Here is a 22,396-nt window from a genome sequence, read left to right as displayed (position 1 = left end):
ATGTTTCTTCTACTGAGATCCATGTTGATAGGTACCGTTCCTAATTATAGAGAAGAGGCAGAAACAAATATCCATGACTTCCGGTCACACAGAATTTATGTAAAAAGAACTTGGATTGTAGCTGACTGAGTTGATTTTGAAGGTTAATGAATCCACGTTTCCCTTCCCTAGTATATGCGATCTCTTAATAACTTTCGGGCTGAGCAGCCTCACCAGCATGCCATGTACTACCTCCGCTTGCTGATGACCGAAGTGGCCTGGACTAAGGATGAGTTAAAGGAAGCGCTAGATGGTGAGACTCCCTTCCGCTTCATTCCTACCCTGAGTCCAGTCATTCTGTTGTAAGGCAGGGAACGAGAGCTTCAGAACTCAGTGTGGTCCAGGGTCGTTCACCCAACCGCTCACACACGCAGCCCTGCTTGCAGATTAAACAGCGATCCCTTAGAAGGGTTTCTGGGTCAGGGAGGCCTAAGCAGAAAGATCATTTCGATAGCGGTGGGGTGGGTGAGTATTGGAGGGGCTTTGCAGCGCAGCGCAGTGGGAGCAGACAGTGTCCGAGTTCTGCAGTGGCTTGCTGCGCGGTGACTTCAGATAAGACTTGACAGCCTTCAGGTGCGTGCGTGCGTGCGTGCGTGCGTGCGTGCGTGCGTGCGTGCGTGCGTGCGTGCGTGCGTGCGTGCGTGCGTGCGTGCGTGTAACCTTTAAAATTAAGATAGTTGCACATACTTTTGGACTGAAAGATAACATCTATAAAATGCCTGGCCCATCATAGAGATTTAATTAATTAACTTAATTAGTTCCTAAATTCCATGGAAAAGGAATGTGAGAAGTAGGAAGGTTACTACTGGGACACGGTAGTAACAAATTCCACAGGAAGTGGCCACCTACACATGCTAACATTAATTAAAAAAAAAAAACTTTGAGGGAAATTCAGCCAGTGAGCTTGCTCGATGGGTAAAGGTGCTTGCCACAAAGCCTGATGGGTTGAGTCAGATCCCCAGGGCCCGTGTAGTAGGAAGAGGGAACTGACTCCCGTGTGCTGTGCTCTGCCCCCTAGATTCAACAGCACCACTCTCCACCCTGGACCTCCATGCACACTAGATAAATGAATAAATAGTTAGTATAATAAAAATTTAAAAATTTGAGGGAAAGCCAGATTCATACAGTCTCAACGTTTCCCCCAAACGGATTATTATTAGTTAATGTGAAAAATTGGCTTTGGTGGGCTTTGGTAGTGGGCACTTCCAAATTACTTGTGGGACATACAGGAGCCATTCCACCATTAACTAAAGAGTAGACTAGTACATTAACAGTGAAAATATCCAGCAGACACCACCTTAACCAGGTAGTTTGAAATAACGTATCCAGTGCCGTGGCTTACCCGCCTTGTGCGCCCATTTGACTCGCATTGCCTCTGTAGTCCACTTCCCTGCTGCTGCATAACTGGAGTTTGGTCTTGAGAAGACACGAGATAAATAACGGAGTTCTGAGGGACTGTCTCCAGTGAGAGGACATAAGGGTGTGTGACAGCTAATTGCAATATAGGATTATAGATTTGATCCTGTACAGAAAAAGGACATTGGTGTAAAAACTGAAGTCCAGGGCCAGGATCAACAGGACACACCTTAATCCCAGCACTCTGCTGCAGAGACAGGGAGGTCCTGGGGAGTTCAAGGCCAGCCTAGTCTCCTTAGCAAGTTCTAGACCAGCCAGGGCTATGTAGTAAGACCCTGTTTCAAAAAAACAAAACACAAACAAACAAAAAACCCAAAAATCCAAACAGTATTGTATCAGCTGGGAATGCAGCTTGCCTAGCATTTACAAGGCTTTGGGTTTGATCTATAGAACCTCAAAAACAAACAAACAAAAACCAGTGTCCATCAGTGTTGATAGCTTAGGTCTGATAATCATATAGAGACTATTGAATGATGGTGACATTAGACAGACCTGGGGGAAGGGCATAGAAGAACTCTGGCATCTTTGCAAGTCTCTTATAAATTGGAAATTATTTCAAATACAAAGTTTTGTTTGATTTTAAGTGTATGCGCAGATCTTACTATTTCTTTCTCAATTGCAGATGTCACCCTCCCCCGACTTAAGGCCTTCATACCTCAGCTGCTGTCTCGGCTGCACATTGAAGCCCTTCTCCATGGAAACATAACCAAGCAGGTGCGAAGTGAAGCTTTAGTGGTCTTCTGTGGGTCGCTGTGGGTCGCTAGTTCCTCTCCTCTGTCCCAAGACTTAACCGGTGCACTGCTAAGTTAACTGAGGCTCGCGGCTGTCTCTGCTGCTGTTGCCTGGCTATGCAATCAGGGAAGAAATGGGACTGATTCTCCGTCCTCTGTGGGCCCTCATAGTGCAGAAATCAGGCAGCTTGCATCCGAGCCCTGACGCTGCCATATGCTAGATGTAGAGATGTATGCTGTTATGAAACTGTGCCGCCTTGGCTCTGCCAGTCAGAGTAGTAAGAACACCGGCTTATACAACACTACAACATTTCCACATAAGTCTTTCTCAGGAGCCCTCACTCTCTACCACTCTGAATGTGGCCTCCAAAGCAGTACGCCCAAGGCCAGATGCTCACGCAGGTTAAGTTAACTCCTAGGTTAACTCTTCTGTTTGGCTTCTGTGGTCAAGATCACTGGCATGGGACTAACTCTCTGTCTTTAGAAATGCCTTTATTCCCTACCACAGTCCTATGTGGATGATTGCTTGCATTTCTGGTTCTTTTTACTACTATGATATTGATTGGCACATGCAAAATTTTTAATCATTTGAATAGGAATAAATGAATTTAACATTTAAAAATCTGTTTTTATAATCATCTAAATCACTTGATTTTATAAGTATATTTTTGCCATTGTAATGGGCTGTCTAGTATGCTGTTTCGATTTTCACAGAGTGGATCTGCTTGTGGTTTTTGTTGCTGTTTGGTTTTGCTTTTATAATGCACTATGGTATTTCTTTTTGCTCCAGGCTGCATTAGGAGTTATGCAGATGGTAGAAGACACCCTTATTGAGCATGCTCACACCAAGCCTCTCCTTCCAAGCCAGCTAGTCCGGTACAGAGAAGTTCAGCTCCCTGACAGTAAGTTGAAATGTTCTAACTTTGAAAATAGACTGTACCAGCACTCGGGAGGCAGAAGCAGGTGGATTGCTATGAGTTCGAGGCCAGCCTGGTCTACAAAGTGAGTCCAGGACAGCCAAGGCTAACACCAAGAGACCCTGTCTTGAAAAACAAACAAACAAAAAAAGAAATTGGACTGTGCTTACATAATAATGTGGCTCATTACAATGAGTTGTATACACTTAGAAAATAATATATGGCTTCATGTGAAAGATCTACAAGAAGGAGCTGGAGAGGTAGCTCAATTGACTGCTCTTCCAGAACAATTCCCAGCACCTATACGGCAGCTCACAACAGTCTGTAATTCCTGTTCCAAAGGATCTGAAGCCCTTACACACACACACACATATACATACATGCATACATACATACATATAATCAGTGCCAATGTACATTAAATAAAATTTTTTTTTAAAAAAAGATTCATTTAAAAAAAAAAGGATTCATAGGAAGCCTCTGTTAGTTATAGAAATAGGATTAAAAGTAGGTAATTTTTGCCAGGAAATCCTGTGATTGGTGGGCTGTGTACATGAAATTGAAGGTAGGCAGTAATTTGATGAAATTGGTACAGGAATTGACTGGTACTTGCATATAGAGGAGTCACAGAATAAAACTATTGTATAGCTAATGAGATAGGAACTGTGAGGGCTGGAGAGGTGGCTGAGCAGATAAGATCATGTACTATTCCTGGAGAGGACCTGACTTTGGTTCCCAGGACCCGTGTTGGAGACTTAAACTCACCTGTGACTCCAGTTCCAGGAGATCAGATGCCCTCTGGCCTCCATACCTGTGCTCATGAGCACACACACACACACAGTAAATCTCGCTGTGCATAGTGGTGTACTCCTTTAATTGCAGCACTTGGGCGTGTGGAGGCTGTTGGATCTCTGTGAGCTCAAGGCCAGGCTGCTACATACTTTCAGGCTAGCCAGGGCTGTGTAATGTGAGTCTTGTCTAAAGGAAAAAAAGAAAGGTGGGCTGTACGTGTAGTTTAACTGGTAGAGCGCTGCCTATCGCACATGAAGCCTTTGGTTTGATCCTAGCACAGAATAAAAGTGGGTACGGTGGTGCATGTTTATAATCTCAGCACTTTGAAGGTGGAGGCAGGAGCATTAGCTATCAAGATAATGAGTTAGAAACCAGCCCAGGATAAATGGCTCAAAAAGTGAAAATTGCTAGGCGGTGGTGGTGCACTCATTTAATCCCAGCACTCAGGAGGCCGAGGCAGGCAGATCTGAGTTCGAGGCCAGCCTGGTATACACAGTGAATTCCAGGACAGCCAGGGCTACACAGAGAAACCCTTTCTCAGCAACAACAACAAAAAGTGAAAACTGAGCCGGGCGTGGTGGTGCACGCCTTTAATCCCAGTGCTCGGGAGGCAGAGGCAGTAGATCACTGTGAGTTCGAGGACAGCCTGGTCTACAAAGTCAAGGCTACACAGAGAGACCCTGTCTTGGAAAAAAAAAAAGTGAAAACTGAAGAGAAGTAAGGAGCAGCTGGCATCACAGCACTCACTAGATGTCCTTTGGAATCGTTGCCAGCAGCAGTTTTGGTAACAACATGCTCCTTACGTGTATATTTTTCTAAGGGGATAATATAAGGAAATACTTTTATTTATGTGTTGGATTTATAATGTCAGATTGTGGTTATATTAACAGAGCTTCTTTTGATACAAAAACTCAGCGATCATTGTTTCAGTGTGGAAACAATACTGGGGACATACCATACAAGAATGAGGGCAGTGATACTTTTTGGTGTTTCCTGTGCATCCATTATCTGTGTCCCCTGCTCACAGCGTTTACTTCCTGAAATGGTGCTCTCTTCCCCACTTCTCAGGGTCCTATGTCTGCACTCTCTTTCCCTTCCCTGGCCTATCATATTCCTGCTTTCGTCAGTTTTGCACAGCTGTGACACAATACCCAATATAAGATCTGGGGAGCAGTTAATTTTGGCTCACGGTTTAGGAAGTGTCAGGTCATAGGCAGTTGGCCATTTGCTTTTGTACTTATAACAAGGAAGTGTATCGTGGTAGGAGCACGTGGTGAAGGAGTCGCTCACCTCATGACAGCCAGGCAGTAATGAGAAGGACACAGCCAGGGTCCCCACAGCCCTTTCGAGCTTGTTCTCAGAGATTGACCTTTCTTCCCCTACACCCCACCAAATGATAAAGCTTTTACCACCTTCCAGCAGTGCCTAAAGCTGGGCCCAAGCTCTACAGGGCTGGGGATGTGGCTCAGTGGTAGAGCATTTGTCCAATGTCCCCAAGACATGGGCCGCGCTACAACATCCACTAAGCCTTTTCTGATATTCTCAGCTGGACTACCTGTGAGTTCTCCTGAAAACGTTGAAGCTCTCCGTACTTTCACTCTTTGATGTGGATTAAAGGGCATCACCATTTTGTGAGATTATACATTCCTTTAAAGCTTTGAGTAGCTACTAAAGCACCTCAGATATGTTATTACTTCATTCTGTCGAACACAGCTAGCTGCTCTGCTGTTGTGCATGGCCATGGCCAGTCATCACAAAGCAGGTAATGGTTCTTATGTGCTGCCTCTAATGTGTTCCTCAGTCACTGCAGGCGTGGCAAAGAGGAAGACTTAGAATTTCTGAGCAAGAAGTATCCTTTGGGCTGAGCGTGCATGGCTCTGAGGTTGGACGGGTGGTGTGTGTGTGTGTGTGTGTGTGTGTGTGTGTGTGTGTGTGTGTGTGTTCCTGAGTTCAAGCCTCAAACCAAAAGGAAAAAGAAACCGCAGCTTTTCCCTTCACGCAAAGTGATCCAGTCTAGAAACAGAGTTTCACAGTGACGTTTCCCGTGTCTCTTCCTTCTCTTCCTCTCTTAGGACCCTGCCTTTTGCCTCTTGATTGCTCTATCAAATTGCCTCAAGCTCAGAAATAGCACAGCTTACATCCCAGTCTCAAAATGAAGGTGCTAGAAAATGACTCTGATGCAGCCAGCTGATCAGATGTGGTTGCCTTAAGTAACCCTGTGCTTGATTCTCCAGTGGAGGCATTCGCAGCAAAGTCTTATGCACTGTGAAGGAGAAAATATTTTGGGATATGTGTAGAAAACTGGAAAAGGAAAAGATGGGGCTTACAGCCCACGAACCCTTCCTCCTCTGATGAGAAACAGCATTGCCAGTGCACATCAGGAAATGGTTCCTGTTTTGTTTTTTTGTTTTTTTGGTCTTTGGTTTTCTTCTGGGACAGGGTTTCTCTGGGTAGCGTTGGCTGTCCTAGACTCTTGTAGAGCAGACTAGCCTCGAACTCACAGAGATTCACCTGCCTCTGCCTCCCAGAATACTGGGCTTACAGGCGTGCACCACCGAGCCCAGCAGGAAATGGTTTCTAAAGCCAATCATTCTGGCATGTGCCCCTAATCCTAGCACTGGGTGGGTAAAGGCAGGAGGAGCAAGAGTCGAAAGCCAGCTTCAGCTGCAAAGCAAATTAAAGACCAGGCCGGGAACATGAAACCCTATCTCCAAAAACAAAAATTTTTTTAATTTGAAAATATTTTATTACTATTTATTCATATGTACATGTGTGTATGTCTGTATATGTGCATTTGCCTAAGGTTAGGGGCGTCCCTAGGAACTGGAGTTACAAGCAGTTGTAAGCTGCCTGATGTGGGTGTTGGAAATTGAACTCAGGTCCTCTGCAGGAACAATATATGTTCTTAGCCACAGAGACATCTTTCCAGCCCCTAAACATTTTTTAAGGGAAAAAAAAATTGCCTGTAGAGTGGGCAGATGTAAAGAGGGTATCCTAGCACCCATGAGGCAGAGACAGAAGGATGTCACGGCCAGCCTGGCTGTATTCATGTGTTTTCTGTGGCTATGATAAAACACTGACCAAAACCAAGCTGGGGAAGAAAGGGTTAATTTCAGTTTACAGGTTAAAGTTCAAGGTGAGAGCTTACTGGCTTACCTCCTTTGCAGGACTTACTCAGTACTTTTCTGTGAGTGTTTTGTTTTTGTTTAAGACAGGGTCTCATAATGTAGCCTTGACTGTCCTGTAATCCACTAGGTGAACCAGGGTGGCCTCAAACTCATAAACATCACTTTGTCTCTACATCCCGAGTGCTGGGATTAAAGGCACATACTGCCACATGTGGCTTGGCTGCTTTTCAGCCCAGGCCTTCCTACGCATGTGTGGCACCGCCCACAGTACGGTACAGTATGCTGTACTCTTCCCCCATAAATATCACCTGCTGGGCAATGGCTGCACACTCCTGTAATCCTAGCACTCGGGAGGCAGAGGCAGGCAGATCGCTGTGAGTTCGAGCCCAGCCTGGTCTACAAAGCGAGTTCCAGGACAGCCAAGGCTACATCAGAGAAACCCTGTTTTGAAACCGCCCCCCCCCCAAAAAAAGAAAGTAATGCCCCCCAGACATGCCCACAAATCAGTCTGATGGAGGCGATTCCTCAGCTGAAATTCCCTCTTCCCAAGTGTGTCTAGATTTGCATCAAATCAATGAAAACTAACCAGCACAGTGGGTTATATAAAGGCAAGTTCAAGGCCAGCCTTAGCTACATGGTGAGACTTTATCTCAAAAAGCATAAAATCATAAAGTAGACAAGTGTATCCCTGACTGGTAAACCACAGGTAGTTTTTTGAGCCTGTTTTCTTTTTTGAACTTTCTTAGGAGGATGGTTTGTTTATCAGCAGAGGAACGAAGTTCACAACAACTGTGGCATCGAGATCTACTACCAGACGGACATGCAGAGCACCTCGGAGAACATGTTCCTGGAGCTCTTCTGCCAGATTATCTCTGAGCCCTGCTTCAATACCCTGCGCACCAAGGAGCAGCTGGGTGAGAAGGAAGCGGGGGGCTGCGGGGGGCCACGGGAGGGGGGCGCGGGGTACCGGAGCCGCTCTTATTCTCAGCACACGTTTCCCACTTGGAGAGTCACGTGGCATCGTGTAGCAAGCCTGCTGTATTTAGACATATGAAAACCTTGTTTATAGGAGCTGCTTCTAAAAGATGAGCAGTTAACGTCTTGCAGATACAGGCGCTTCTGTTCTTCCTCCTTTGTTTTTTGAGGTGAGGCGGCTGGACCCAGTCTCCTCTTTGTACGCGCTAGGCAAGAACTGTATCCTGAGTCCTGGTGTTACATACCATAAGGAGAACATCTTATATTTTAGGGAGGGAAGAAAGAACGCTAAGGGTAGGCTTGTGGGAAGTGAAGCGAGGAACTGGTCCTACTGAGGAGCTTGGTGTTGCCACGCCTTGAGTGTCTGAGGGCAGGACCCGTCCCTGAAGTCCAGCTGCAGGAGGCTAAGTGTTTGCGTTTTCGACTCGGTTGGTCTTGGCGATCCTGGCAGGATTGGTCAGTGAGGAAAGAAGGTCCCACTTGGACGTTGGAGGCATCACCCTCTGCTGCTTTGACAGTTTGAGGCCCATCACCCAAACCCAAACAATAAGAACAAAAAGAAGTTCAAAGAAACCCCCATAATGGCTTGGAAGAAACATTTTGAAAGGATACGAGTCTATCTCTCCATGTTCCCTGTCATGCTGGGGGCTAAGCACGGGGAATGGACACTCCTTCCTTTTCAGGAGCTCAGGTCAAAATGGCTGACCTGTAAAGGAGTAATTATTTGTCAAGGTTCTTAGAAGATTGTTCAAACAGCAAAGTCCCAGACGCCCCAGGGCCCCAGAGTGTCTTTGGTGATAGATCTGTACAGAGCTGCTAAAGGAAAGAACCAAGAGCTAAGTGGAAGAAAGGCTACCAGGGCAGAGCGGCTGGCGCCCTGTGAGGATGGCTGCTTCCTCACAGCTGAGCATGACACCCAGTGGTTGCTGCTCTCTGGGGTGCACAGGGGCTGCTCCACTCTCTGGCTGGCTGTCGTGCCTCAAAGGACACGTTGGCAACTAAGAGTGGAGCCTCCACATCTCCAAGCACTCGCAGGCCAGTATCTAGAGCCTGACCCCAAGGGCTCACGGATGAGAACGGTCCAGACATGTGCTGAAGCACTGGCTCCCTTAGCACACTCTCCTGGTCTGGCGTCACAGCCACAGAGTGTGATTGCTGCTCCTGGGTCACAAAGGGTTCCCAGTGGCACATGCTGAGTCTGCCACCAGTCATACACTGGAATTCTATCCTGGGAAAGTGGCTTCCTATGACTGCAAACACTGCTACTCAGCACTGTCGAGGCCCCGTGATAGATAAAAGACAGCAAAGACCACCAAGGTGGGCAAGGGCAAGGTCTTTGTCCTGAAACTGCTGGACCCAGGTTTGCTCTGGAGCATGTGACGTGTTGACTGTATGCATAATGCACCCTCCGCATGCACAGTGGCAAGTGTTAGATGCTGGACGCCGCAGGGCCATGCAAGTTACGATGCACCAAGAAGGCCTGATGCTACTTGGGCATCGCGTAGTGCATCACACTGCAAACATCCAATGGAGAGTGACTGCCAAGAAGAATGGGCAGTTGACTGTCCCACCTACAGATGTGTAGCCCTCTTCCCTACAAACCTGTCTTTGTGTCCCATAGAAAAAGATAGCATCATAGGCTGCCACAAGGTCATTGGTACCTTGGACACCAGTTACCGTAACTGAGGGCCTGTGCCCAGATCATGAACCCTGTCTTGCTCTAAGAGTGAGAGCTAGCACCCTTGGCTCCATGTGGGCAGCTCCTGCAGACCCTGCCTGTGTACAGGCCTTCCGGACCCCAGTGTGATTCCCTTAGGGAGCCCACCTCTGACAGTGTCAGAACCCAAAGACAAGAGCCCATGTGGACTTTTCTCCTTCTGGCTACCAGAGTCTCTATCTATGTCTAGAACTTGCCCATGATTTTGTGTGTTGTAGGAATCACTTCTGAATTTGAGCGGGAAGATACAGCTAGAGTGACTCTGAGGTAGAAAGAACAAAATAAAATAATAATGTGAGTCTGCAAAAGTTGAGTGGTAGGAGGGAGAAAATGTGCTGGGGGAGGGGTGAGTGTATAAGCACATAAGACCCAGAACCTTCAGTTGGCCCCGTCCTCGGGCATCTGGGTTACCCAGAGCTGGTCCAGGAATAAATTATCAAGTAAATGCATTGTAGAGACAGGTCATGTGGGGCACTTGGATGGTAACGCAGAGGACCGAGGGCCTGGCTAGGGCACATAAGACTGAGCTCAGCCGTTTGCAGGGATGAGGATGACTGAGAAGTGTCAGAGTTTGAAGGATGACCAGGTCATGGGTTTGTTTGGGTTTTTTGTTTTGCCTAAGAAAAAGGTCAGCCTCAAGTTTCTATTCTTCAGAGATTATTCTATTTGTCCTCAGTAAGAGGACATTGTCTTAAATGGCCGTATGTCTTCAGATGTGAGTGAGCTAATGTAGATTTCAGTTGTTCTGAAAGACTAACAGTGGTGTGAGTCCGGGGCTGAGCTCTGACTGGCAGTGTGTGTGTGTCTGTGCTGCAGGCTACATCGTCTTCAGTGGACCTCGTCGAGCCAATGGCATCCAGGGCTTGCGGTTCATCATCCAGTCAGAAAAGCCACCCCATTACCTGGAGAGCAGAGTAGAAGCCTTCCTCATCACCATGGGGAAGGCCATAGAGGACATGTCCGAGGAGGCCTTCCAGAAACACATCCAAGCCTTAGCGATTCGCCGACTCGACAAACCAAAGAAACTGTCCGCAGAGTGTGCTAAGTACTGGGGCGAGATCATCTCGCAGCAGTACAATTATGACAGAGGTAACGTGACCCTCCATTGTGGCCCGGGTGTGAAATTCGAGAGCATGAAAGCCGTTGCATGTGGTGCTCGTTTGTAGGTCTTTTAAAAATGTTGTTGTTTTAATTTTTTTAATGTAACACCAATTTCCTGCTAGAACCTGGCCTCTGGCCTCTGTTTCACGTTAGTTTCACTGTTTCTGTCAGTGTACCCTGAGACTCCGAGCGCTGACACGGGAGTGTCTATTTCCCATACATAACTTGGGGGGAAAAATATAGCTTAAGCTTTAATCCCAGCAGAGGCAAAGGCAGGCGAGTCTCTGTGAGTTCAAGGCCAGCCTGGTCTAGAAAGAGAGCCCAGACCAACCAAGGCTATACAGGGAAACTCTGTCTCGAAAAACCAAAACCAAGCAAACAAACAAACAAAACAAAAGCAAACTTCGATAAGGCAAGTGCTATCTCCACACAGCTCTGGGTCTCCAGAGACCTCACTGCTTTCAGATGGAGAAGAGTTTCACCTTGACATCTCCAGGGTATCTGACTCCTTTCCCATGGCATCTCAGAGGAGCCGGACCACAGTAGAGTCAGGAGGCTTTATTCCTTTTCTGGCACCACCAAGCTGAAGTCGCTGTTTGTGACTCTTTTTTTTTTTTTTTAACCTATAGTTTTTGATTTTTGTTTTGTCCTATTGAAACAAGGTCTCACCTCATAGCTTTGGCTGGTCTGGAGCTTGCTGTGTAGGATTGGGTTGGCCTCAAACTCGTAGAACTAGCCTTGGCGTCCCAAGTGCTGAGATTGAAGGCGTGCACCACGGTGCTTGGCCTTTACTGGTGGTTTTCCTGGCAGTTGGATCTACTATTAATGACATCAATGGCGTCCATGTTTGAACATTTACCATCTGCCTGACATAATTTGTCATATGTCATTTTCTTGATTGTGATTTTTATCTCACTAAAGTGATTGTTTCCTTCAACCTCCAGATAAGGAAACTGAGGTTTAGAAAAATCAAAGTGATTGGTCCTCAATCTAGTATCTCCCTGGATATGAGTCAAGCCTGGTCCCCAGGCTTGTTTTTTCTTTTGATTTGATTTTAGTTTTTCTGAGACAGATTTTTCTCTGTGTAGCCATGCCTGTGTAGCCTAGCCTGTGACCCATGCTGGTCTTAAATTTACAGAGATCTGCCTGCCTCTGCCTCCCAAGTGCTGGTGTGCACCATCACTCCCGGCTCCCACACCAAGTTTTAGCTACTATAGCACAATTACTTTATTTGGAATCTGTCCCCACCTACTTAGATAGCAGGTGCTGACTTTAAGACACAGATACCTGGGCTGGAGAGAAATGCAGCAGGTGAAAACACTTGCTGTTCAGCCTGAAAACCCAAGTTTGGTCCCTGGAGCTCACAGGTGGAAGGAGAAACCCAACTAAAAGCCTTGCTGTGACCTTCACACAGACACACAATAAATGTAGAAATCTTTAAAACTGTAGGTACCCAACAGGCTTAAAGTGAAGAGCATTGCCTTTCAGTGCAGTGTTTTGGACTGTTTAATGTATAAAATATTTATAAATTACTGCTTGGTTACCTTTTCAGATAATATAGAAGTTGCATATTTAAAGACACTGACCAAGGGCGATATCATCAAATTCTACAAGGTCAGTGGGTTTGTTATCTAGATTTGTTTTATTTTCTGCCTAATGTTTATGTATTAAATGTGTGCGGGCACATGTGTGTTGAGGTCAGGATAACTTGCAGAAGCAGGTTCCCTCCCACCTGTGGGGTCCCTGGTTGTGGAACCCGGCAGCAGGCACCTTTCCCCGCTGTTGCTTGATAACGAACTTGCTGTACTGTGTATTGCTGCTCTCTACTTGTTCTGACTGGGTTTATGAAGGCGTTTTTGTAGAATTGTGGATTTTGACCTGTTACTGACATGAGGAGTGTAAAAAAAATAAGTGCGTGTCCTAGTTATAGTTGTCACTGCTGCGATACATGACCAAAGCTAGGGAGGGAAGGGATTATTTGGCTTATACTTTTGCATCCCTGTTCGTCCCTGAAGGAAGTCAGGGCAGGAACTCACACAGGCCAGGAGCCTGGAGGCAGGAGCTGACATAGAGGCGGCGGAGGGATGCTGCTTACTGACTTGCTCCCCATGGCTTGCTTGCTCAACCTGCTTTCTTATAGTACCCAGGACCACCAGCCCAGGGGATGGCATTTTCTCAGGTGTGGTTTCCTCCTCTCAAATGACTACCTTGTGTCAAGTTGACATAAAACTAGCTAGAATTTCAAATGCTACAATAGAGTTGTACCTATTTAAAGTGTTACACATTCTTTGAAACTTGTTGGGAGCTTTCATTTGCATAAAATATTTTCGTGGGCCTGGTGGTGGTGGTGGTGGCACACGCCTTTAATCCCAGGACTCAGGAGGCAGAGGCAGGTGGATTGTTGTGAGTTTGAGGCCAGCATGGTCTACAAAGTGAGTCCAGGAGAGCCAAGGCTACACAGAGAGACCCTGTCTTGAAAAAAAAAAAAAAAATATATATATATATATGTATATTTTCGTGCTCGATTCTAAGATGAGGAAAAGAATATATTCTGTAGTTACCTTAGCGCCGTGGAACACCCTCTATTGTCTACCCACTTAGCCTGGATTGTGTTAGTGATTATGAGCCGCCTGGTTAGGAACCATGCTCTCCCCGTGCTTGTAGCTTTGCAGAGCAGCTGTCTACAGTGCCATTTTCCAGGCCTCCATTATGGGTGCCAGCACAGATGTCGGCACTTGGAGTGAGCAGCGAGGCTGGCCCAGTCACATCTCTAGTGTGCTAGGGCTTTGCGCTCTCATTTAGTCCATTCCCAGTGGTGCTGTGGCAGGAGACGGGTCAAGAAAATAAAAGCTTCCCTCATTCGTAAAGCCACAAAGCTGCTATTTTCTGTGTGTGCAGAAAGGTATTAGCGAAGTTGATGTCGCCTTAACCATCGGGAAGGGAGACTGTGGAGGTGAATAGGGGCCTTAGTGGTAAAGTGATTACTGTGCAAGCAGGAGGGCCCCCAGCACCCGTGTTATAAGCCGGGCGTGGTGGTACATGCCTGACTCTCACGCACACACAGCAGGAGGAGGCTACGTCTCAAAACAGACAGACAAAAGATGTATTTTTTTCATTATGTTGAGAAGGTGTTCGCTTGTGAGTGAAGGCGCTCGTGGAGAAGGGAGCCGCAGAGCTGGAGCTGCAGGGAGCTGTGAGCAGCCCAATGTTGGCACTGAGACCTGAACTCAGAGCCTCTGGAAGAGCACCGTATGCCCTTAAGCACTGCACTCTCTCTCCAGCCCTTGTTTTGCTTTATAAGACAGGGACTCATTCTGTAGCCCAGGCTGGCCCTGAGCTCACAGCACTTCTTTTGCCTCTGCTTTTGAAGTGTTGTGTGTTTATAAATGCACACACCTGCCATGCCTGGTCTGAACATGTGTTTTTGAGTAATGAGGTTTGGGCCATTTTGGAGGTAGAACTGGATAGCCAGACTAGGAAGTTCAGTTGCCTTGGTGGAGGAAAGCCGCTTTCTCTTGTTGGACCTTTTCAATGATAGCCTTTGAATATGTTTATATATAAAAAGCAAAACTTTGACGGGACATTTAACCCCAAGTGGCGCTTGTGTACTTGAAGAGCCAAAGCAAGTGGTGAGAGCAGTCAGGTGTAGGGTGTGTGTTCACTGTCCAGCTGTGCAGTCGTCTCATGTGCTGTCTTAGGTTGGTCTCAGTCCATCATTGACCTGTAGGGCAGCAGCTGGAGCAGACTGAGGACTCAGATGCCCCCTCCCCAAACTGGTAGATCTGTGACTTCGACCAAGTCACCTAAGCTTTGAAGCCTCAGTTTCCTGACCCACTAGGTAGAGGGTTATTGAATGAGGTGTGTGATTGCCGCTTGGTGACACTTTCAGTCAGAATGTGAGCAGGGCGTGGTGGTACGTGCCTGTAATCCTGGCACTCAGGGAGGCGAATGCGGGCCAATCTTTGTGAGTTCGAGGCCAGCCAGTGAGGACAAGTATTTGTTCTCGGTTGCTTACAAATGAGGCCAATCACATTCAGTTCTGTCTGGGTTCTCAGAGCATCATCCTGAAGCATTATTAGTCACACCTAGTCACAAAAGACGACATCCCAGTGCAGCCTACAGGAATGCCTCCAGGAAGGATGAAATATTGGTTTTCTCTACATATGCTGCTGTTTACTTAACATTATAAGTAACACCTACTTGTTGAGTTTGTGAAAATAGTGATTATAGAACTGACTCACTCTTGGATTTAAAAATGAGAGTGTTTATACCAACTTGGCCAAGTGTAGAAGAGTTTTGCTCTACTACCCTCCAGCTAGCATTCTGCAGGGTGCTAATAGGCACCTGGGAGAAGAAGCTTCAAGATCATGTGAGCTTACATAGTCATAGAGTCATTAGCATTTTAAGTTCTGTAGCCTGTGTTCGCTTTCTCTCAACTAACAGAGCGCCGGCTTTATGATAATCATCCAATCACAACTGTGGAGTGGATTTGCTTTGTCTCATAATCTTTTTTCCTCTGAGAAGATGACCCATTACATCAGCTAAGGCCTCAGATGAGGCTTTGTCACAGTGTTTGTCCCTTTGGCAAAAGCAATAAAGGTCCAGCGTTAGGGAAAGGCCAGGAGAAACTTTCCTCTAGCTCTGCCCACCAGCCTCATCCTGCTGGCATTGGAGGCCGTGAGCAAAGGGAATCCGTCAAAAGAGCCTGGAGCTGCTGAGAGCACTTCCATGCTGTTGACTTAAGGCATTTCTGTCCTCGAGTCCACGTCATTAAAATAAGCAGCATCATGACTTCCTAAGAATGAGAGGGGCACGTGCAGGGGATTGCTGCATATAAGGCAGGACTCACTGAGTATTGCTTTCCTAGCCCCAGGATAGACGAGAAGCCACCGCTTACCCGTGGACCCCTAGTACAGAAATTGAGAAAGTTCTTAGAGGAAAAAAAAGGATCTGGATTGTCTTGGGTGAAGATCACTAGAGGAACTAGGCATGGTGGCACAGACCTGTGATCGTATCACTGGGTAGGCTGAGGCAGGAGGATTGGAAGTGCAAGGCCTTCCTGAGCTGCATATAGCAACACTCTATCTTGGAAGGAATGAAAGGAAACATGGAAGGAAGGAAGGAGTAGAAAAAAGGAATGGTTTATGGTCCGGATGTGAGGTGGCTCGGCAGGTAAAGATGCCTGCCATAACGCTGACCCCATACAGTAGATGGAGAGGATATCGTACAGTTGTCCTCTGACTTCCGCATGTATGCCTATCTCCCACAAATAATAAATCCAAGAAAAAAGTTGAGCCAGGCATGGTGGCACACACCTTTAATCCTAGAATTTGCTAGGCAGAAGTCGGTAGATCTCAAGGCCCATCTGGTCTGTATAGTGAGTTTAACTATGAGTTTGAGCAAATCACTTAATTACCTTGGGCTTAGTTTTCTCATCTATAAAATGGGAATAATTCTTAGCAGTTTTAGGGGTGGGTATATAAGCCAGTGGTAGAACATTTGCCTCGCACGTGTGACTTAGGTCTTGACTGCCTCCTTGAATCTTCAGAGTGAGGCTGTGTGAGGGAAAAGAGAGAAAGCTTCTTTTCATATCTAATTGTGGTGGCTGATTCCTCAGATCCCAGAGAGAACTTCATTTTCAGTTTCTTAGCAGCACATGAGAATGACTTTGGCTCCCCCCCGCCCCTTAGGAAATGTTGGCCGTGGATGCACCAAGGAGACATAAAGTATCCGTCCATGTTCTTGCCAGGGAAATGGAGTCTTGTAAGTATTGGATATTGACTTTTTTAAAAATTCTATTTTTAATCCGATATTGAGCCATATGACAGCTGTCCGTTGCCATAGTGACTCGCCTTACAGAACACCAGAAAGTGAAGCTGTAAGCAAAAGGATCTGCAGCAGGGTCTGTTCTGTTGAAGCCGAGGTTCAAGGGAAGGGAAGGGAAGGGGAAGGGTGGAGGCGAAAGCTAGGACCAGGTGGCAGTGCCAGTCTGGGCAGCAACTCCCAGACTGGCTTCAGGGAACGCCTGCAGGTGGCAGGGGAGGGGTGCTGTCTGCACAGTCCTCTCTTGCTTTTCCAGGAAGTCAGAGCCTCAGCCTAATCAAATCAGACCTGAGCAGTAAAGCTGCTGAGGCCGTGGCTGTGTCACCTCATGACATCACCGTTGAGCCAGTGCTTGGCACAAGCACTCAGGCCTTGCAGCAAGCAGCTTGACAGCACCTGAAAGGGGTGTTAAGGGCCTGGTATGGTTTGTTTTTTGAAACAAGCTCAGTTTGTTTTTGTTTTTGTTTTGTTTGCGACAGGGTTTCTCTATGTAGCCCTGACTGTCCTGGACTCACTTTGTAGACCAGCCTGGCCTGGAACCCACAGAGATCCGCCTGCCTCTGCCTGCCGAGTGCTGGGATTAAAGTGTGCACCACCACTGCCTGGCGTTGTTGTTGTTATTGTTGTTGTTTGTTTTCATTGCTCATGGTGCCAGGTGTGGTTGTACACACCTTTAATCCTAGCACCCAGGGAGACAGAGGCAGGTGGATCTCTCTGAGTTTGAGGCCAGCGTGATCTACAAAGTGAGTCCAGGGCAGCCAAGGGTACATAGAGAGACCCTGTCTCCAAAAAAACGAAAGGGGGGGCAGGGGGGGTAGGAAATTGCTCTTGTTGCAGGTGTGAGTCAATAAAGAGTAAAACTCGGGTTTTCTTACAGGTCCTGTTGTTGGAGACTTCCCCTCTCAGAATGATATAAACTTGCCTGAAGCACCACGCTTGCCACAAGTAAGAAATGTTAGGCTCTGCCAGAGGCCTTCCTACTTAAAGGAGTTTGTTCATCACAACACATGAGAACCTGGAGGTTCAGGTCACTAGTGTTGGAGCTATTTTAGGTCTTCACAGGTGTCCGTCACTCCTGCCCCGCCCACCTGTGTCTGTTTCCCTTTGTTTCAGGGTCATGTAGTTAAGGGGTGAACTGTGTCATGCAGCAAGTCATCTCCAGTCATATCTTTCCCAGATTCAAATACTGGAGTAAACATGTGTGACCCTTCCCATAGTGCCTCTGTGTGTAAGACTCCTGAATACATTTACTTGAAGGGTGAGAAAATGAGCAGTGTCCTTTGCCCCAGGGTCCCATGTACCATGGGTCTACAGACTATAATCCATGACGCTTATTGTACAACAACAACAACAACAACACACCAACACCACCACCACCACCACCATCACCTCACGCCTTCCCCCAAAAGTTAATTTTTAAATTAAATACAGTAAAGAAAACTTTTTTTTTTCCCTTTTCAGCCTGAAGTGATTCATAACATGACTGAGTTCAAGCGTGGCCTGCCACTGTTTCCCCTCGTAAAACCACATATTAACTTCATGGCTGCAAAACTCTGAAGAGCGTGGATCCCTTGCTGTGTCTTCCAAGGCCTAGGAAGAAAGCAGTCTCAGCCACCTGAGTAGTTTCCGGCTGCCATTAGACAAGCAAAAAAGAGTTACCAGGCATTACTATGTAGAAATGTCAAAAACCCAAAGTAATAAAATTGTAAAGTCTTAGAGACGTAGAATATTTTTAAACATATATGCCTCTTAAATATCCTAATTTTCTCCTTTTTATTCTTAAGATAAATTCCCTTATATTAACTGCTTAATCAGAAGAAGGATATCCCAGTAGAATCTTTCTTCCTATTCTGTAAAATAGTCACTTGTCTGAAGAAAATAAGAGCTTTTTTTTTCTCTCTTAAAGGCTTCAAAACGCTTAGAAAGGATTACCTTTTTAAGACCTTCAGATCTGCTTTCTATCTGGTGGTTTCCTGGAAACCAACCGAAAACATTACATTTGGCAGATAATGCACAAAGCAATGTCATCGTCCTTTATCTAAGGCGTGGTTTTAATGTTTTTATAAGATTTGGGTATGTTTTTTAATCTTCTTAGTCAAATGCTGGAAGCCCTGGAATACCCAACTTACAGTGCTAGAAACGCAGACTAACCTTACACCGAGGTCCGGGTTTCTCAGGGCTCTTGTGGGCTCTTGCATTGAATTCTGTTGACATGTCCGTTTTTGTAGTTGGTTTGCGGTGTCCCAGCAGCAGATGCGTCCTGCTGTATAGCGTGTGAGACATGCTGCGCTAACATCTAGCTATAGTAACTCCCCGTAACTCCTAGGGTGAAGTTGTAATCAGTGTGTGAACTAAAACATTTGCCCCTCTAGGGACTTAAAAGGCAGCAAATACAAAGCCACCTCTTTGGAGATATACAGCCGGTTGCATTCTTAAATAGCCAATCTCCAAAAGGCTCTGAACTCCCTTGCTGCTTCCGGTCTCATCTTGCCTTAAGTGTTATTTTTTTGAATATATGAATATAAACATACAGATGATGACTGGAGTGAACTTTTAAAAATATTTTTTTCACAAGATACTATTTTAGGTGAAAATGTTACTGTAGATTTACCAGCTGTTTTAAAGTATTTGCTATTACTAAAACTTGCTTAAGAACAAGCGTGGCCATGTCTCCACACACAGGCAATAGTAACAGGAAGTGCTCCTGTCTGTCCACCGGCTCAGGCAAAGTACAGAATGGCGTTTCCAAGTGACATTTACTGCCCCGTATGACTTGATTTGCCAGGATTTTCTGCTATAAAGTCTTGGCTTTTCACAGCTTAAGTTTTCACATTTGCCATTTTCCAAAATCCGGTGAACTTGGGCGGCTGTGGAGGCCGCTCTCCCCGTGGTGCTGCGACCAGCTTTTATCCACACGTTTTAAGTCTCCTCTTGAGAAATCTGTCTTTGTCCAACCCATCTGAAGGTATGAGTCATCAATTCCTTCTCATCTGAGCGACTGGCCAAGTAGCCAAGGCTGACTTTGAACTCTCCTGCCTCCACCTCTCAAGTGCCGGGATGAGGCGTGTGTGCCACCCCGCCCCGTGTGACTATGCAGCTTTTCATCGAACTGCAAAATGTATACAAGATGAATCCACAATGAGTCCTGAGTGTTTGAATTCATCACTGTAAAAGCAAATAACAGTCTGCTACCTTTTCTGTAAATGATTACATGCCGTTGAATAACTTAGCTCTTTAAAAAAAGAAAGAAAGAAAGAAAGAAAACAATGAGTACAGTCAGAAGTTTGTCATTTGTATGAGAAAGGCACGGGAAGAGATGGGGAAACAATTGCATGTCGTCTTCCGTGAACCTGCACGTCCGTGCTGAGTGTGTTCCAGAGCTCCTGTGTGTCACTTGACATCCTGACGGGTTCATCTCGGGGCCCAGGTTGAGGTCCGTGAACAGTACCAGACTACCCAGAGACTGCCGCCGCGGTGCACGCAAGCTTCGCAAGTGACACTTGTGAAGAGGTCCTGAGTCACCAGAGACTTGATGTGTAAGAGCATGTGACCCTGCCGGCATGGCCGGGTCCTGGGGTTATCCTGTTTACAATAAATCTGACCCAGAACTCTGCCCTCGGTGTTGTCTTGTCTTCTAGTTAGCGGCCCCTCCTCAGTGCCCCTGACCGGATTTTCATCTAACAGGATTTTCTTGCTCTGTCAGTCTGTGTATGGCTGGGTACCCACACGTAAGGAGCAGCAGCTAGTAAGTAGCTCGGTTCGTACGCTTAAGATACTTGTAAGATGGGAGCCTCCGTGTTGGAGACCAAACCCTTGCCGAGCAAGGCCACTGCTGGGAAAACGGGTCACCCAGACGCAGGGTGTAACCATCTGTTCCGCAAGAGTGAGTTCTTAGTTAAAGCTCTCCTCCCTGTGCATACACTCAAAGAAGTTTTACCAATTTTACTTTAGTATTTTAGTAGGTTCAGAAGGGAACCATTCTCAACTCAAATTAGTGTTGTTTATCATAATAACAAAAATGAAGAGAAACACAGCGTATGATCTCGGGTTAATAAGGCGTGGTGGCGCGCACCTGTAATCCCAGCACTTGGGAGGCAGAGGCAGGTGGATTGCTGTGAGTTCGGAGCCAGCCTGGTCTACAAAGCGAGTCCAGGACAGCCCAAATAACACTTTAAGAAACCCTGTCTCAAAAAAACTAAGAAAAAACACAGCGATCCACCTGCCTCTGCCTCCTCCCACCCCACCCCCCTCAGTGCTAGGATTAAAGGCGTGAGCCACCACACTCAGCTTACTTTAATATTTTTAAATGTGTATGTGCTCATGGAAGTGCACATGTGTGCTCAGAGATCTTCTGGTGCCATTCCTCAGGTGCTATCCACGTTTTGTTTTTGTTTTGTTTTTTTGAGACAGGGTTTTCTCTGTGTCACCCTGGCTATCCTGTGTCACCCTGGCTATCCTAGACTCACTTTTTAGATCAGGCTGGCTTCGAACTCACAGAGATCTGCCTGCCTCTACCTCCCAAATGCTGGGATTAAAGGCATGTGCCATCATCGCCTGGCTCCACATTTTTTAACAGCATTTTTTATTGTCCTGGGGCTCCCTGATTAGGTGATGCCAGCTGGCCAGCTAGCCCCATCAAACCTGGTGTGTGTGTGTGTGTGTACGCGCGCGCGCACTTGTAGGGTGTGTATGTGAGGAGGGTGCCGTGCCAGAACACCAATGTGGAGATCAGGATAATATGCGGGTAGTTCTCCTTCCACCATGTGGGTCCTTGGGCTTGGCGGGAAATGCATTATTAGCTGAACCATCTTGCCAGTCCTGTCCTCTCACTCCCTTTTCTATTCTGTTGTTTTCTTTTCTTTTCTCAGACAGGCTCTCACTGTTTATACTAGGCTGACTAATATAAACTCACTTGAGATTTACCTGCCTCTGCCTTCCAAGTGCTGGGATTAAAGGCGAGTGCCACCCTGCCTGCGTTTTTTTGTTGTGTTTTAGATCCTGTTCAAGCCACTCTGATTGAACTGGCCTGGAGAAGAGTGCAACGCCATCACTGACCACCAGATGGAGACAAAAACACTTCTCAGTGAAAATGCTCCACACAAAACCTGATTTCAAAGCCAACTCCCATTTATGTAATACAACAATCAGGGCCAAAATGCGGCAAGAGCCAGGCCTGTACAACTGTAGTCCCAGAATTTAGGAGGCAGGAGGATTGCAAGTTCTAGACTTGCTGAAGCTATACAGCTAGACCACATCCAAAAAAAAAAAGTTAGGTGAAATTATTCTTGGTCCCTCCAGAGAATTCTTGTCATCATTGAAGGAAATGCCAGGAACTGACTTTACAACTCACTCATGGTTACGAATGTTGATTCATCTAATTACATGAAATTGTATCTATAGATATTTTAAATCATTTTCCTTGTTCAGCTGACAAAAACAAAACCAGAATTCACTTCAAAATTAGGACGCTGTGTGTGGCTGCCCCCTCTCCTCCCCTACCGTCTCCTCCTCGCCCCTCCCCTTTCCTCCCCTTTCTCCTGAACCTAGGGTCTTGCTCATATTGTAGACTAAAACTCATCCTCACGTTTTACCTCCATGCATTACTAGGGTACCCATCCTCACTCCTCTCCAGGCTCTTTGGGAACTTGATCTTTCTGTCCCTTTTTCCCCTTGTTGGTAATTGGAGATGGCCAAAGCAATGTATCTAAACGCCACTCCAAATTCTCTGCTCAAGAACCTTCCTCCCATAACCCCTCC

At 46.4% G+C, this 22,396-nt stretch overlaps 1 protein-coding gene across 4 annotated transcripts in view; it reads left to right on the top strand.

Annotated features, from left to right (window-relative positions):
• Positions 1–19,886, top strand: part of Ide (insulin degrading enzyme) — a 92,477-nt gene extending 72,591 nt beyond the window's left edge. For all 4 annotated transcript variants that reach the window (XM_051146383.1, XM_051146382.1, XM_051146385.1 and 1 more), the window contains exons 17-25: positions 172–292; positions 2,078–2,169; positions 2,977–3,088; positions 7,770–7,937; positions 10,532–10,804; positions 12,369–12,430; positions 16,507–16,579; positions 17,517–17,584; positions 18,101–19,886. In XM_051146383.1, coding sequence (XP_051002340.1) covers positions 172–292; positions 2,078–2,169; positions 2,977–3,088; positions 7,770–7,937; positions 10,532–10,804; positions 12,369–12,430; positions 16,507–16,579; positions 17,517–17,584; positions 18,101–18,196 — 1,065 coding nt within the window. In that variant the 3' untranslated portion in view covers positions 18,197–19,886. The remainder of the gene's footprint in view (positions 1–171; positions 293–2,077; positions 2,170–2,976; positions 3,089–7,769; positions 7,938–10,531; positions 10,805–12,368; positions 12,431–16,506; positions 16,580–17,516; positions 17,585–18,100) is intronic.
• The last annotated feature ends 2,510 nt before the right edge of the window (positions 19,887–22,396 follow it).

This window comes from Acomys russatus, chromosome 5 (assembly GCF_903995435.1).
Source record: "Acomys russatus chromosome 5, mAcoRus1.1, whole genome shotgun sequence".
In the NCBI taxonomy this organism is placed as follows: Eukaryota; Metazoa; Chordata; class Mammalia; order Rodentia; family Muridae; genus Acomys; species Acomys russatus.
This window is presented reverse-complemented; position numbering and strand designations above follow the sequence as displayed.